General features: G+C 37.9%; 1 protein-coding gene across 3 annotated transcripts; it reads right to left on the bottom strand.

Annotated features, from left to right (window-relative positions):
• On the bottom strand, positions 1-14,627 carry LOC137094750 (acyl-coenzyme A thioesterase THEM4-like). Of its 3 annotated transcripts, none has more exons than XM_067472316.1 (7): positions 14,211-14,627; positions 9,080-9,341; positions 6,165-6,348; positions 5,809-5,977; positions 4,471-4,581; positions 2,733-2,857; positions 1-608 (listed from the first exon to the last, which is right to left on the bottom strand). In XM_067472316.1, exons 2-7 carry the CDS (start codon positions 9,239-9,241, stop codon positions 553-555), a joined length of 807 nt encoding a protein of 268 aa, XP_067328417.1. In that variant the 5' UTR covers positions 9,242-9,341; positions 14,211-14,627; the 3' UTR covers positions 1-552. The 3 variants fall into 3 exon arrangements, with proteins under 3 accessions (XP_067328417.1, XP_067328416.1, XP_067328418.1); XM_067472315.1 differs by having other exon boundaries at positions 14,215-14,627; XM_067472317.1 differs by having other exon boundaries at positions 6,165-6,324; positions 14,215-14,622.
• Positions 14,628-16,933: the final 2,306 nt, after the last annotated feature.

Below are 16,933 nucleotides of genomic sequence, written 5' to 3'. Positions count from 1 at the left end.
AACATTTTATTTGTAAATTATTAAATGCTATTAAATGCTAATCAAGGTGACCAATTGAAACATTCACACCTAGCTCCAAAAGATATATAAACCCCACTTGCCTAGTTCCCAACAGACCTCACAACCTCTGGGGATGCCTGCCATAGATGGGGGAGAAATGTCAGGAGAGAATGCTTCACAAACATGGCCACACAGCCCAAAAAACTTACAGCAACCCAGTGATTCCGGCCATGAAAGCCTCCGACAACACATTGAAACAGATATGCATTAGCGGTCTGTATTTCTGAGACGATCCCAAGAAATCTTAAGAGGGAAAAGGAAGCACCGGTACCCATTTTCGGACCCGAAAAGGTTATCTTTGCTTGGAAACGGCCTGGAAATACAATACGAAGGCACGCAGGGTGAACGGATACTCTATATATCAAAACAGAACCAGACTAAGACTGAATGGAAGAGGGCAGGGAGTCAAGTGTTGTGTGTCTATGTGAAATGCATCACTTCTTGCCGGACCAAGAATGAGGACGCAGGAGAGATTCGGGAAGGGGAATCCGCTCAAAGAAAAGAAGGCCCATCATCCCCAGGAGCCTTCTGCAGTTGGATAAACAGACCTAATTAGAGGCGAGAGAGAAATAAAGAGAAACAGAGAAGACAGAAAAGGAAATGTGTCATTTGGCCAGGAAAACACGATACACAATATTTCAAACCATCTTGTGCTGTGAAACCCAAACTGTGGGGAGAGGCAGGTCAGAAATAAAATTATCATCACTTATTATTATTATTATTATTATTATTATTGTTATTATTATATTTTCTCCTTCCTTCCTTCTTTACCCTTCTTCCTTTCCTTCCTTTTTCTCCTTCTCTCTTTCACTCCCTCCTTCTCGCCTTCCTTCCTTCTCTACCCTTCTTTTTTTCCCTTTCTTCTCTCCTTCTTTCCCTTTTCTCTCCCTCCTTTTCTCCTTCCTTCTCTACCCTTCTTTAGTTCCCTCCTTCTTTCATTCCCTCCTTCTCTCCTTCCTTCCTTCTCTACCCTTCTTTCTTTTCCTCCTTCTTTCCCTCTTTCACTCCCTCCTTCCTTCTCTACCCTTCTTTCTTTCCTTCCTTCCCTCCTTCCTTCTCTACCCTTCTTTCTTTCCCTCCTTCTTTCCCTCCCTCCTCCTCTCCTTCTTTTCCTTCTCTACCCTTCTTTCTTTCCTTCCCTCCTTTTTCTCTCCCTCCTTTTCTTCTTCTTTCTCTACCTTTCTTTTCCTCCTCCTTTCCTTCTTTCACTCCCTCCTTCTCTCCTTCCTTCTCTACCTTTCTTTCTTTCCTTATTATTATTGTTATTAAAATAGACAATTGGTTAACAGAACCTGAGCTGTTGTAATAGGTTAATTTTACCTGAAAAATTAACCTATTACAATAATAATAATAATAATTAGCAGTATCCCACTTTTATCTCTTGAATGGCTGAGAGTCTTCCAAATTTACATATTAAAATATGTTTATTTTGTAATCCCACAAACAAACATTACGTTTTTATTTATATATATTACAAAACAGGAGAATTGCTGCAAGCAGGACTGGGCTGTGGCACAGCTAGTTAGTAGCCAGCTGTGTTAAATCACTACTGACTGAGAGGTCATGAGTTCGAAGTCAGCCGGAGTAAGAGTGAGCTCCCGACCAGTAATAGTCTAGCTTGCTGTTGGCCTATGCAGCCTGAAAGACAGTTGCATCGGTCAAGTATTTATTATTTATTTATTTACGGCATTTACCCCGAAGGGGACTCAGAGCAGCTTACAAGATATATATACATATACATACAATATAGTATATTATTAGCATAGTACAATATCAGTATTATTATTAAATATATAACTATATTATTATTATTATTATTAGTACTATATTGCATTACATTACAGAAGGAAATGTAGGTACCGCTTTATGTGGGGAGGCTAATTAATTAGTTAAATACGACACCATAAAACCTTTCAGCTGTGTGCAGAAGAATGAGTAAGACCATTAATAGTCTAGCTTGCTGTTGACCTATGCAGCCCGAAAAATAGTTGCATTGGTCAAGTATTTATTATTTATATATTTAAGACATTTACATGCTGCCCTTCTCACCCTAAAGGGGACTCAGAGTGGCTTACAAGATATATATATATATACATACACACACATATATACACATATACATACATTATATTATATTATTAGCATAGCACAATATCAGTATTAAATATTACTATATTGTACTATACCATTATATTGTAATATTATTGGGAATATTACATGTAACATAAATATATAATTATATTATTATTATTAGTACTATATTGCTTTACATTACAGTAGGAAATGTAGGTACTGCTTTATGTGGGGAGGCTAATTAATTAGTTAAATATGACACCATAAAGTTTGAAGCCAGCCCGGGTTGGAGTGAGCTCCCGACCATTAATAGTCTAGCTTGCTGTTGACCTATGCAGCCCGAAAGACAGTTGCATCTGTCAAGTAGGAAATTTAGGTACCGCTTTATGTGGGGAGGCTAATTAATAAAACCTTCCAGCAGCATGCAGAAGAATGAGGAAGTACTCCACCAAGGACTTGGTGTCACAAGTGGACGGTGAAGCGGCAGCTCCCCCTGTGGCCGGAATTGAGCATACCCTCACGAAGCCGGAAAAACTGGAATGTTAAATTGCCTCTGTGTCTGTCTATAGATGTTGTATGTCTAATGGAAAAGCCTTTACCTGCGGCCTCTGCGTGGAGCGTCTTCCTGTTGGCGCTCTGCATGGCTCCGCTCAGAAACACCTTCCTACCTTCCATTCGGTCCAATTTGCTGGTTGCTATTACCACCGAACCCAGAGGGACGGGACTGGGAGGAAGAGGAAGAGGGAAGAAGGCTGGTCAGTACAAAACATAAGCTCACAATATTTTCCCCTCCATTCCTGCCAACGAAAAAACAAGACACAACTAAATTCTATCCTCTCCTTTAAAAAGATGCAATACAAAATACACATATTTTAATATATAAATTTGAAACATTGCTTATTATTATTATTATTGTAATAGGTTAAGATAAAATTCAGATAAAATTAACCTATTATAACAACTCATGTTCTGTTAACCAACTGTCTATTTTAATAATAATAATAATAATAATAATAATAATAATAATTTATATAAAAATGTAATGTTCGTTTGTGGGATTAACATAACTCAAAAACTACTGGACGAATTGACACCAAATTTGGACACAAGACACCTATCAGGCCAACAAGTGACCATCACTCATAAAAACACTGGAAAACACAGCGGAAGAGATTTAAAAAGCCAAAAAAATTAAAAAACATTACAACGCATGCGCATAACCACAAACAAACACACACACACATACAAATACACAAATATATACACACACATATATGAATATATACACACAAAACACATATACACAGACCGGGACACAAAACATGTGGCAGGGGACGCCTAATTGTCTATATTATTATTATTAATAATAATAATAAGAATAAATAAAAATAAAAATATAATGTTCGTTTGTAGGATTAACATAACTCAAAAACCACTGGATGAATTGACACCAAATTTGGACACAAGACACTTACCAAGCCAATGAGTGACCATCACTCATAAAAACACTGAAAAACACAGCAGAAGAGACTTAAAATGCCAAAAATTTAAAAAATACCTTACAACGCATGCGCATAACCACATATATACACAAATATACAAATATATATACACAAATATATACATACGAAACACATATACACAGACTGGGCCATAGCAACGTGTGGCAGGGGATGGCTAGTTGTCTATTATTAATAATAATAATAATAATATAAAAAAATAAAAATGTAATGGTAGTTTGTGGGATTAACATAACTCAAAAACCACTGGATGAATCGACACCAAATTTGGAACCAAGACACATATCAGGCCAACGAGTGACCATCACTCATAAAAACACTGGAAAACACAGTGGAAGACATTTAAAATGCCAAAAAATTAAACAATAAATTACAACGCATGCGCATAACCACATATATACACACACACATATATACATATACTAACAATAACAATAATAAATATAAATAAAAATGTAATGGAAATATTGGAAAACACAACAGAAGGGACTTAGAAAGCCAAAAAACAAAAAAATACATTCTGTCCAAAACTACACATATATATACGCAAACACAGATATATACACCTATCTACACAGACTGGACCACAGCAATAATAAATAAACATTATTGTTGTTGTTGTTGTTGTTAAGCAGAGGTTGTATGGAATTTCTCAGATTTATTTTTCATAACAGTTGGATTAGGTCTAATTTGCAGTCCCTTCCAACGCTGTCATTCTATAGAGATGCTTACTTTATTTACATTTAGTTAGCCTTTCGAATGGCCCAATCCTGACCCCCCAAGCCTTGATTTTCAGGCGCAAGGAAATCATAATTACCTTTTGTAGTTAATGCTGAGGTTAGCAGTCATCACCCGGCAAGCGACAGACATCGCCAAAACCCCGAGGATAGTGTCCAGAACCGTGGCGATGGAACCGCCGTGCGCGCAACTGGAAAAGGAAGCATTTCCTAAATGTAATCAATCCATAATAATCGGATAATAGCTGATGTAAGAACCAGGATGAACAGTATGAAGGATGGAATGGTAAAGGGAGATGAAACCATTGAAAGATGTGACTCTATGCATCTCCAAATATGTTTCCTAACTGTCCATTCTTAATACGTCCCCTTTGTTTCTTCTTCCTCCAAAGGCAAGGCAAACTATGAAATGGAGGCTTCTGGTACTCTGCCAGAAAATCAAAGGCAGATTTTTTCATCGTGTAATAGTCGCACCACAAAAAAAGAAAAAAACAGGCACTATTATGTGATGAAATACAGCAAGTTGATTCTGATTGGGATTCTGTAAGATCGTCACAGCTTTGCCACTTTTGTAGGACCCTATGCTCCCAAATACAGAGGGTCAACAGCTTTGAGAAACCGAAATTGCATTTATAGTGGCACCAAGTAATAGTGTGACAGCTCCCAGGAGTATCACTCATCTCTACACACAAGATTACCGCATTTCATTGCATAATAGTGTCTATTTTTACTGTATAGTCTCTATTTTTTCCTTCTTTGTGGTGCGACTATTACGTGATGAAAAAAAATCTCCCTTTGATTCTCTGGATTCTCCAGTAAAATGAGTCAGTTTGGGATTCTGTAAGAGCATCACAGCTTTGCCACTTTCGTAGGACCCTATGCTCTCAAATAGAGGGTCAACAGCTATGAGAAACCGAAATTGCATTTATAGTGGCACCAAGTAATAGTGTGACAGCTCCCAGGAGTATCACTCATCTTTACACACAAGATTACCGTATTTCATTGCATAATAGTGTCTATTTTTACTGTATAGTCTCTATTTTTTCCTTCTTTGTGGTGCGACTATTACATGATGAAAAAAAATCTCCCTTTGATTCTTTGGATTCTCCAGTAAAATGAGTCAGTTTGGGATTCTGTAAGAGCGTCACAGTTTTGCCATTTTCGTAGGGCCCTATGCCCCCAAATACAGAGGGTCAACAGCTTTGAGAAGCCGAAATTGCATTTATAGTGGCACCAGGTAATAGTGTGACATCTCCTAGGAGTATCACTCATCTCTACACACAATATTACCACATTTCATTGCATAACAGTGTCTATTTTTTCCTTTTTTGTGGTGCGACTATTACGTGATGAAAAAAATCTCCCTTTGATTCTCCGGATTCTCCAGCAAAGCCTGTTAGGTTTCTTTTCAGTCTTACCCTGGGGGTCCCTCGAGATAAGGACCAAACTGGAAGACCCCAGCCAGTTGTTTCTCCCGCTTGTTCACGAACATGGCGTATTCAAAGCCCTTGCCTTCTTCGTCGAGGTTCCTGAGGAACAGGCGGGCGCTTTTGTCCTTCTTCAAGTTGTATTTCTGTAGCAGCTTCTCTGTGGGAACAGTAGAAGGCAGCCATATCAGAGACATGGACCCAGTTCTCCACCAAGTGATGAAAAACTGTGGTAGAGAAACCCAGGAATAGGTTTGTTTTGGTTTACAAACTAGTCAAAAATGGAATTTGAGGGGCAGGAGATAGAATGGGAATCACAAACAAAACATTGCAGCTTCTGTCCTTGCCTGGAGCGTGTCCCAAAGTATTTCGGTAAGACGTCAGCCGTTGCCACGTCCCGTCTTTCGTCATCTCTGTGAGCTTATTGTACTGATCCATCATTTCTGGGCTCCAGCTTGAGTTCGGGAGGGAATAGTCCTTCTGCTTTTCAGAATGACAGAGGCGGACCTGCAAGGGGCAGGGGGACAAGGCCTGCGTGATAAGACAGATGGGCACCATCATCAAAGGAATAATATTAAAGGTAAGCTAAAGACCATCCCCTTTAATAAATTAATAAATAATAATATGTTTATTTATTTATTTATTTACTATTCTTGTATACCGCTGTATCTCAAGCCCGAGGCCGACTCACAGCGGTTTCCAGACAGCAAACAACAAAGACAATAAAAACAGCAATAATTAATATACCATAACAGTTAAATTACACATTTCCATTACTAGCTAATACAAACATCAATACACAGTTCTCCCAAAACCCACCCCCGATCGCCTCATCATCCAAGCGTGATCCAAATTCGACGTCCATTGTTCCGTTCCTATGTTCAAATTACCAGAATTGCACTGAATTACTCAAACGCCTGCACAAACATCCAGGTCTTCAACTTTCTACGGAATGTCATGAGAGATGGTGCCAGCCTAACATCTACAGGAAGGGCGTTCCACAGCCGAGGAGCCACCACCGAGAAGGCCCTATCTCTCGTCCCCGCCAACCGTGCTTGAGAGGCCGGCGGGATCGAGAGCAGGTCCTCCCCGGAAGATCTCAAAGTCCGGGTGGGTTTATAGGCCGAGATGCGGTCAGCTAGGTATCTTGGGCCGGAACCGTTTAGGGCTTTATATTATATTATATATAAATATAACATTAAGAATTATATTAATTATATTATATAATTATATTATAATTATATTATATTAATTATATTATATACAAATATAACATTAAGAATTTCATAAATTAATAGTTAATTTATTATTAGATTTTTTTTAAATTAGTTCCAAAATGGCAGCCAGATTGGTTACAAGGGCATCTAGGAATAAATAATAAATAACTAGGTTTTTGTAGGTTTTTTCGGGCTGTATGGCCATGGTCTAGAGGCTTTCTCTCTAGGAGAGAATGCCTCTAGACCATGGCTATATAGCCCGAAAAAACTTACAACAACCCAGTGATTCCGGCCATGAAAGCCTTCGACAATACAATAAATAACTAATAGTAATAATAAATAAATAAATGAAATTAAAGGCAAAGGTTGTCCCTTTTAATAAATCTTATAAATAACAATTTATTTATTTATATGATGTATATTAATATTAATATAATATTAAGAATTTCATAAATTAATAAATTTATGAATAAATTAAAAAAATATTAAAATTAGTTCCAAAATGGCAGCCAGATTGGTTTCAGGTACATCTAGGAATAAATAAATAATAAATAATAAACAAATAAAATTAAAGGTAAAGATTGTCCCCTTTATTAATATTATTAATATTAATAATAATGTAATACTTAATGTATTATTAAATTAAAAAGATATATTAAAATTAGTTCCACAATGGCAGCCAGATTGGTTACAGGTACATCTAGGAATAAATAAATAATAAACAAATAAAATTAAAGGTAAGATAAAGATTGTCCCCTTTATCAATATTATTAATAGTAATAATAATGCCAGACTTAATTTATTATTAAATTTTAAAAAATATTAAAATGAGTTCCAAACTGGCAGCCAGATTGGTTACAGGTACATCTAGGAATGAGCATATGACACCTAAAACTAAAATTACTAAAATGGCAGCCAGATTTAGGAGTGACCCTATGACATCTATACTAACGTCGCTTATACTAAAATTAGTTCAAAATACGGTAGCCGATCTAGATTGTTGTTGTTCATTCGTTCAGTCATTTCCGACTCTTTGTGACCTCATGGACCAGCCCACGGCAGAGCTCCCTGTCGGCTGTCACCACTCCCAGCTCCTTCAAGGTCAATCTATTTATTTATTTACAGTATTTATATTCCACCCTTCTCATCCCGCAGGGGACTCAGGGCGGATTACAATGTACACATATATGGCAAACATTCAATGCCAATTTGACATACAACGTATACAGACATAGACAGAGGCTATTTAACTTTTTCTGGCCACCAGGGGAGCTGTCGCTTTTATCGTCCATCTGCGACACTGATGAAGTACTTCCGCATTCCCCGCATGCTTTTCCTGGAGTATTTTTTATGGCCTCATAAATTAGTTAATATAGCCCCCCCCCCCCCACACACACACACTTTAAGGTGGTACCTAATTTTCCTACTTGACAGATGCAACTGTTTTTCGGGTTGCAAAGGTCGACAACAGGCTACACAATTGGTTGGAAGCCCACTCCGACCCGGGCTGGCTTCGAACTCATGACCTTTTGGTCAGAGTGATCTTAATGCAGCTGACACTCAAGCCAGCTGTGCCACAATCCCAGTGCAATCTAGTCACCGAACTAGTTATGGGTCCCACTTATGGGATCCTAGTTTGATGAGGCACCAGCCTTCCTTGGCAGAAAAGGTTACAGACCTTGTAAAACTACAATTCCCAGGATTCTATGGCAGCTAAAGTGGTGCCAAACGATACTAATGATATAATGCAGGCGGTCTCTCGGACCTTGGGGGTCCCTTCCAGTTCTTGCTATGATGAAACTGAGGACAAAATAATGGAAGTCTCTCTCTAAACCAGGAAGGTAGGTTCTAATTCTATCTAAACTAGGAAGTTGGGTTCCAGATTCTCTCTGAACCGAGAAGTCAGGTTCTAGATTATCTCTAAACCAGGAAGTCAGGTTAGATATTCTCTCTCTAAACCATGGAGGTGGGTTCTAGATTCTCTCTGGACCAGGAAGGCAGGTTCTAGATTCTTTCCATAACATCTGAATGGTCCCAGTATTTACCAAAGTCTTTTGCACAGGTGGGATGGAGATGCTTTTGAGGAATCCATCAGCAGGTGATGGATGCAGATCGTATCTTGGGATCGTCCATCTATTAAGTCCTTTCCGCAGATGGTAGATGTTCCTCAACATGGTTTGTCTCAAGGAAAGTGCCTTCAGATCCATCTTCAGCTTCGTGTCTGGCTCATCTTGAGAAAGCGAGATCCTAATGAAGCCAAACTTTGCATGGTGCTAGAACTGACTGGTGCCAAATCTTGGGTCAATTCTGAAAGGCAAGCAAGTGCATTTTCTTTCAACGTGCCATAAAGAGAGCCTGGTGACATAATACAGACACTCAGCAGGCCCCAATCCATTGCTCTATTGAGTCCTATTCTCCAGAGCAGCAGAAAGAATAAATATTTTTGCAACAATATAAATTATAATTAGTTCTAAATAAATTATAAATACACAGGTAGAAATGAAAAATTATAACCCTATCAATAAATAATGCAATCATACTAAGTTAATTATAAATATACTAATGTTATAGCAAAAAAAAGAAAAATAAATAAATAATAAAAATCTATAAATACACTGGGAGAAATTATAAAGGTTCCAATAAAATAAAATAAAAAGGTTACATTAATTACACATATCCTAATAATAATTATAATTAGTACTAAATAAATTATAAATACACAGGTAGAAATGAACAATTATAACCCTATCAATAAATACTACAATCATACTAAGTTAACTATAAATATATTAATGTTATAGCAAAAAATATATATAAATGGTAAATAATAAAAATCTATAAATATACTGGGAGAAATTATAAACGTTCCAATAAAATAAAATAAAAAGGTTACATTAATTACACATATCCTAATAATAAGAATAATAATAATATAATATGTGTAATATGTGTAACAGCGCTCTATGCAGTCATGCCGGCCACATGACCTTGGAGGTGTCTACGGACAATGCCAGCTCTTCGGCTTAGAAATGGAGATGAGCACCACACCCCAGAGTCAGACATGACTGGACTTAATGTCAGGGGACTACCTTTACATTTACCTAATATTTCATCAAAAGTATACATTATCATTACTAATAAATAAATTATAATTATACTGGTAGAAATGAAAAATGATATATCTATCTATCTACACACAAACACAATCTACACTATCTACACAATATATTATATTATTCACAAGGCACAAAATTAATGTATGAAATATTGTACTATACCACTATACTGCAATACTTTAATATATACTATACAATATAAAATTGTTACGCTGCAGAAGAGATGCAAGAGAGCAATCCGGGAAATCAGCTTGAAAGCATCTGGGTAAGAATCAAGGGAACGGGGACTCAAAAAGATGTTGTTATAGGCATCTACTACAGACCTCCAAGCCAGGAGGAAGAACTTGATGAAGTCTTCTGCCAACAGTTGACCAAACAGACACAGAGATGTAGTAGTCATGGGCGATTTAAACTATCCCGATATTTGCTGGAAAAGAAACTCGGCCAAGAGTACAAAGTCCAACAAACTCCTTGCTTGCCTTGCAGACAATTTCATGGTCCAGAAGGCAGAAGAGGCAAGAAGGGGGTTGGCAACTCTTGTTCTCATTCTAACAAATGCGGAGGACCTGATCGATGCGGTTGAAGTGGTAGGATCCTTAGGGGCAAGTGACCATGTGCTCATGCAATTTGAGGTACAAAGGAAGGCAGAAACTAAGACAAGTCAAACCTGCATTTTGGACTTTAGGAGAGCTGATTTCCGAAAAATGAAGGAAACACTGAGCAGCATTCCGTGGACACAGATACTAAAAGACAAGGGAGTGAAATACTCAAAGACGCAATTGCAAACTGTGCCAAACAAAGAGAAAAAAATAGGACAAGTGCAAAGAAGCCGGAATGGATGTCCAAAGAACTTCTAACTGTGCTAAGACACAAAAGAGACGTGCACAAGAAGTGGAAAAAGGGAGAAATCATCAAAGAAGAATTCAAACAAATAGCCAACACCTGTAGGGAAAAAGTCTGCAAGGTTAAAGCACAAAACGAGCTCAGGCTTGCCAGGGACATTAAAAACAATAAAAAGGGCTTATTTTCTTATATCAGTAGAAAAAGGAAAAACAAGGAGGCGATAGGGCCTCTTCGAGGAGAAGATGGGGCAATGCTGACAGGGGATCGGGAAAAGGCAGAACTACTTAATGCCTTCTTTGCCTCGGTCTTCTCACAAAAGGAAAGACACCTTCAACCTCAGCAAGATGGAGTGAATGAGGGATTAGAGAACATCCAACCTTAAATTGGGAAACAAGTCCTTAAGGAATACCTGTCCACTCTAAATGAGTTCAAGTCCCCTTTCAGGGCCAGATCAGCTACACCCAAGAGTATTGAAGGAATTAGCGGAAGTCATTTCGGAACCATTGGCAATCATCTGTGAGAGTTCTTGGAGAATGGAAGAAGTTCCAGCAGACTGGAGGAGGGCCAATGTGGTCCCAATCTTCAAGAAGGGAAAAAAGGATGACCCAAACAATGACCGATGTCCGGTCAGCCTCATGTCGATACCAGGCAAGATTCTGGAAAAGATTGTTAAGGAAGTGGTCTGCAAACACTTAGAAACAAATGCGGTCATCGCTAATAGTCAACATGGATTTATCACAAACAAGTCATGCCAGACTCATCTGATCTCTTTTTTTGATAGTTACAAGCTGGGTAGATGCGGGGAATGCCATGGATGTAGCGTGTCTGGATTTCAGTAAGGCCTTCTTTGACAAGGTGCCCCTTAATATAAATTACTTTATATAATTAAATATAAATTAATACTATATATTATTCAATATTATATATAGCATTAATATGATATGGTTACATCCCGCCTTGATTACTGCAACGCTCTCTACGTGGGGTTGCCTTTGAAGACGGCCCGGAAGCTTCAACTAGTCCAACGAGCGGCAGCCATGGTATTAACAGGAGCAGGGCGCAGGGAGCACACAACTCCTCTGCTGTACCAGCTCCATTGGCTACCGATCAGCTACCGAGCCCAATTCAAAGTGCTGGTTTTGACCTTTAAAGCCCTAAACGGTTCTGGCCCTACATACCTATCCGAACGTATCTCGGCCTATCAGCCCACCAGGACCCTAAGATCTTCAGGAGGAGCCCTTCTCTCCATCCCGCCTGCTTCACAGGTGCGGCTCGCGGGAACGAGAGATAGGGCCTTTTCTGTGGTGGCCCCCCGGCTTTGGAATGCCCTCCCTATTGAACTAAGATCAGCCACCTCGCTAATGGCATTTCGGAAAAATCTAAAAACTTGGATGTTCGAGCAAGTTTTTAACTAATTTCCGATGTAAGGTTATTTTGACCATAGACTTGCAACCAAGGATAACGAACTGAACTACGATTTTAACTATGAGATGTTTTCGACTTGTATTGGTGGCCCGATACTAAGTATGTTCATACTATGTATGTTTTATGTCTTGTATTTTTGATATCTTATTTTATATTTTTAAGTGACTATTGTATTTTAACAAGTTGTAAACCGCAATGAGTCGCCGCACAGGCTGAGATATTAGCGGTATACAAGTGTATCAAATAAATAAATAAATAAATAAATATTATAGTATTACCGTATTATGTTATTATAGTACCATATAATATATATATACACAAACACACATATTTTATATATATATATATATATATATATATATATATAATAAAACTATATATATTTACTAGCATAATATAATAATATGGTAATATAATAACATAATAATACGGTAATACTATAATACTAATATAAATATTAGTTAATATAAATTGCTTTATATACTATTATAGTATCACTGTATTATTATGTTATTATATTACCATATTATTATATTATATTAGTAAATATATGTAGTTTTATTATTATAATTATTATATATATTATATAAATTATGTTACATATAAAAATATATTATTAATATATAATTAAATATAAATTAATATTATATATCATTCAATATTATATATAGCATTAATATGATATATAATACTAATATTTATATTAGTATTATAGTATTACCGTATTATTATGTTATTATATTACCATATTATTATATTATACTAGTAAATATATATAGTTTTATTATTATTATATAATTATATAAATTATATTATATACAATAATATTACTTAATATAAATTGCTTTAGATAATTAATTTAAATTAATACTATATATTATTCAATATTATATATAGTATTAATATGATATATAATACTAATATTTATATTAGTATTATAGTATTACCGTATGTTATTATATTAACATATTATATTAATATATATTACTATGTTATTATATTAACATATTATATTATATTAGTAAATATATGTAGTTTTATTATTATAATTATTATATATATTATATAAATTATGTTATATATATAATAATATTAATATAAATTACTTTATTTAATTAACATAAATTAATACTATATATTATTCAATAGTATATATAGCACTAATATGATATATAATACTAATATTTATATTAGTATTATTGTATTACTGTATTATTATGTTATTATATTACCATATTATTATATTATACTAGTAAATATATATAGTTTTATTCTTATTATATAATTATATAAATTATATTATATACAATATTACTTAATATAAATTATATAATTAATATAAATTAATACTATATATTATTCAATATTCTATATAGTATTAATATGATATATAATACTAATATTTATATTAGTATTATAGCATTACTGTATTATGTTATTATATTTACATATTATATTAGTAAATACATAGTTTTATTACTATTATAATTATTTTGTTACTATATTGCCATATTATTATATTATATTAGTAAATATATATAGTTTTATTATTACTATATAATTATATAAATTATATTTTATACAATAATAATATTACCTAATATAAATTACTTTAAATAATTAAATATGAAGTAATATTATATATTATTCAATATTATATATAATACTAATACTAGTATTATAGTATTATCCTATTATTATTATTATTATATTACCATAATAATATAATAACTATAATACAATATTAGAAGCTATGCAGCATAAATAGACGAATAGATGGAAAAATCCTCACTTGCCTTCTTCGTCCTTCTTCCAGCTTTACAATGAGAAAGGGATTTCTCTCTTCCGCTGACGTCACGAGCCATTGAATCCCGGCGCATGCGCACACTGGATAGCACATTCTTGCCGAAGATGCGCCTCTGCGCATGCGCAACTCTCGAGCTTCGGTTACCACGGAAACGAAGGAAAAAACGCTCCTGTCATAGCAACCTCAACCGCTCAAGGCTTCATAGCGAAATAGGAGCGAATGTATCACTCCTTTTCCCTCAGGTTGACACGCCTCAACCAATTTAGGCCGCTGCCATTACAAACGGCTGCTTCTCCCAAAGCCGGCTTCGTTGTGAAGGCTTTTCCTTTTTCGCCCCGCCCTCTCAACTCAGTCCTCCTCTCCGATTGGACGCAGCGGGTGCCTGTCTAGCTCGTGCAGGCACAACCCCACAGCATCGCCTTCCCATTGGGCAAAAGTCCCAACCAATCGCAGGGGATTTCCCGCCTCCTGGGAAACCCCCAATCATAGTGGGCCAAGGGCGAGTTGTCGACTGTGGTTGGACAAAGCGAGTGTCAATCTCGCATCCTCTTTGGAGCGGATGAAGGGCTCTGATTGGGCCATTCGAAACCCCGAGGGCGTGGCCTACCACTAGACTGAAATTTAAAGGGACATTACTGTTATGATTGCTATTGATATTAAGGGAGCGCTCTGCGCATGCTCAGAAACCAATGCAGTCCAAATTGGAATATTGGTGGGTGGTGAAGGGAATTGGTCTGGACATTTTGGAGTTGTAGGTACTAATAAATAATAATAATAATAATAATAATAATATTGTAGGTAGTGGGATGTATAGGTAAAGGTTGTCCCCTGACATTAAGTCCAGTCATGTCTGACTCTGGGGTGTGATGCTCATCTCCATTTCTAAGCTGAAGAGCCGGCGTTGTCTGTAGACACCTCCAAGGTCATGTGGCCAATGGCATGACTGCATGGCGCGCCGTTACCTTCCCGCCGGAGCGGTACCTATTGATCTACTCACATCTGCATGTTTTCGAACTGCTAGGTTGGCAAAAGCTGGGGCTGAAAGCGGAAGCTCACCCCGCAATGTTAGCTTCCTGCCGGAGCGGTACCTATTGATCTACTCACATCTGCATGTTTTCGAACTGCTAGGTTGGCAGAAGCTGAGGCTGACAGCGGGAGCTCGTCCCGCACGGTTACCTTCCCGCCGGAGTGGTACCTAATGAACTACTCACATTTGCATGTTTTCGAACTGCTAGGTTGGCAAAAGTTGGGGCTGAAAGCGGAAGCTCACCCCGCAATGTTAGCTTCCCGCCGGAGCGGTACCTATTGATCTACTCACATCTGCATGTTTTCGAACTGCTAGGTTGGCAAAGCTGGGGCTGACAGCGGGAGCTCACCCCGCACTGTTACCTTCCCGCCGGAGTGGTACCTAATGAACTACTCACATTTGCATGTTTTCAAACTGCTAGGTGGGCAGAAGCTGGGGCTGACAGCGGGAGCTCACCCCACACTGTTACCTTCCCGCCGGAGTGGTACCTAATGATCTACTCACATTTGCATGTTTTCAAACTGCTAGGTTGGCAGAAGCTGGGGCTGACAGCGGGAGATCACCCTGCACTGTTACCTTCCCGTTGGAGCGGTACCTATTGATCTACTCACATTTACATGTTTTCGAACTGCTAGGTTGGCGGAAGCTGGGGCTGACAGCGGGAGCTCACCCCGCACTGTTACCTTCCCGCCGGAGTGGTACCTAAAGATCTACTCACATTTGCATGTTTTCGAACTGCTAGGTTGGCAGAAGCTGGGGCTGACAGCGGGAGCTCACCCTGCACTGTTACCTTCCCACTGGAGCGGTACCTATTGATCTACTCACATTTGCATGTTTTCAAACTGCTAGGTTGGCAGAAGCTGGGGCTGACAGCGGGAGTTTGCCCCGCATTGTTACCTTCCCGCCAGAGCGGTACTTATTGATCTACTCACATCTGCATGTTTTCGAACTGCTAGGTTGGCAAAGCTGGGGCTGACAGCGGGAGCTCACCCTGCACTGTTACCTTCCCGCCGGAGCGGTACCGATTGATCTACTCACATTTACATGTTTTCAAACTGCTAGGCTGGCAGAAGCTGGGGCTGACAGCGGGAGCTCAGCCCGCACTGTTACCATCCCGCCGGAGCGGTACCTATTGATCTACTCACATCTGCATGTTTTCGAACTGCTAGGTTGGCAGAAGCTGGGGCTGACAGCAGAAGCTCACACCGCTCCCCGGAATTGAACCTGTGACCTTTCGGTTAACAAGCTCAGCGCTTTAAACCACTGCGCCACCGGGATGTATAGTTCACCTGCAATCAATGAGCACGGTGAACTCCACGAAAGATGGAATTGGACCAAACTTGTCACACAGAGCCTCCCTGACTACCCAAAAATACCCCCTGACTACCCAAAAATACTTTGATTTGGGGGAGTTGTAGTTCACTTACATCCAGAGAGCACTGTGAACCCAAAAACACATATGGATTGGGACCAAACTTGGCCTGCACACCCAATATGCCCACATCTGAATACTGGTAGGTCTTAGAGGGAATTGACCTGGACATTTTGGAGTTGCAGGTTCTGGGATGTATAGTTCACCTGTAGTCAATGAACACTGAACTCCACCAAAGATGGGATTGGACCAAACTTGGCACACAGAGCCCCCATGACCAGCAAAAAATACTAGAGGTCTCTGGGGAAA

The sequence above is a fragment of the Anolis sagrei genome, chromosome 12, assembly GCF_037176765.1.
Source record: "Anolis sagrei isolate rAnoSag1 chromosome 12, rAnoSag1.mat, whole genome shotgun sequence".
NCBI classification, from domain to species: Eukaryota; Metazoa; Chordata; class Lepidosauria; order Squamata; family Dactyloidae; genus Anolis; species Anolis sagrei.
Note: the sequence above shows the minus strand (reverse complement) of the source record. Positions and strands in the feature narration are given on the sequence as shown.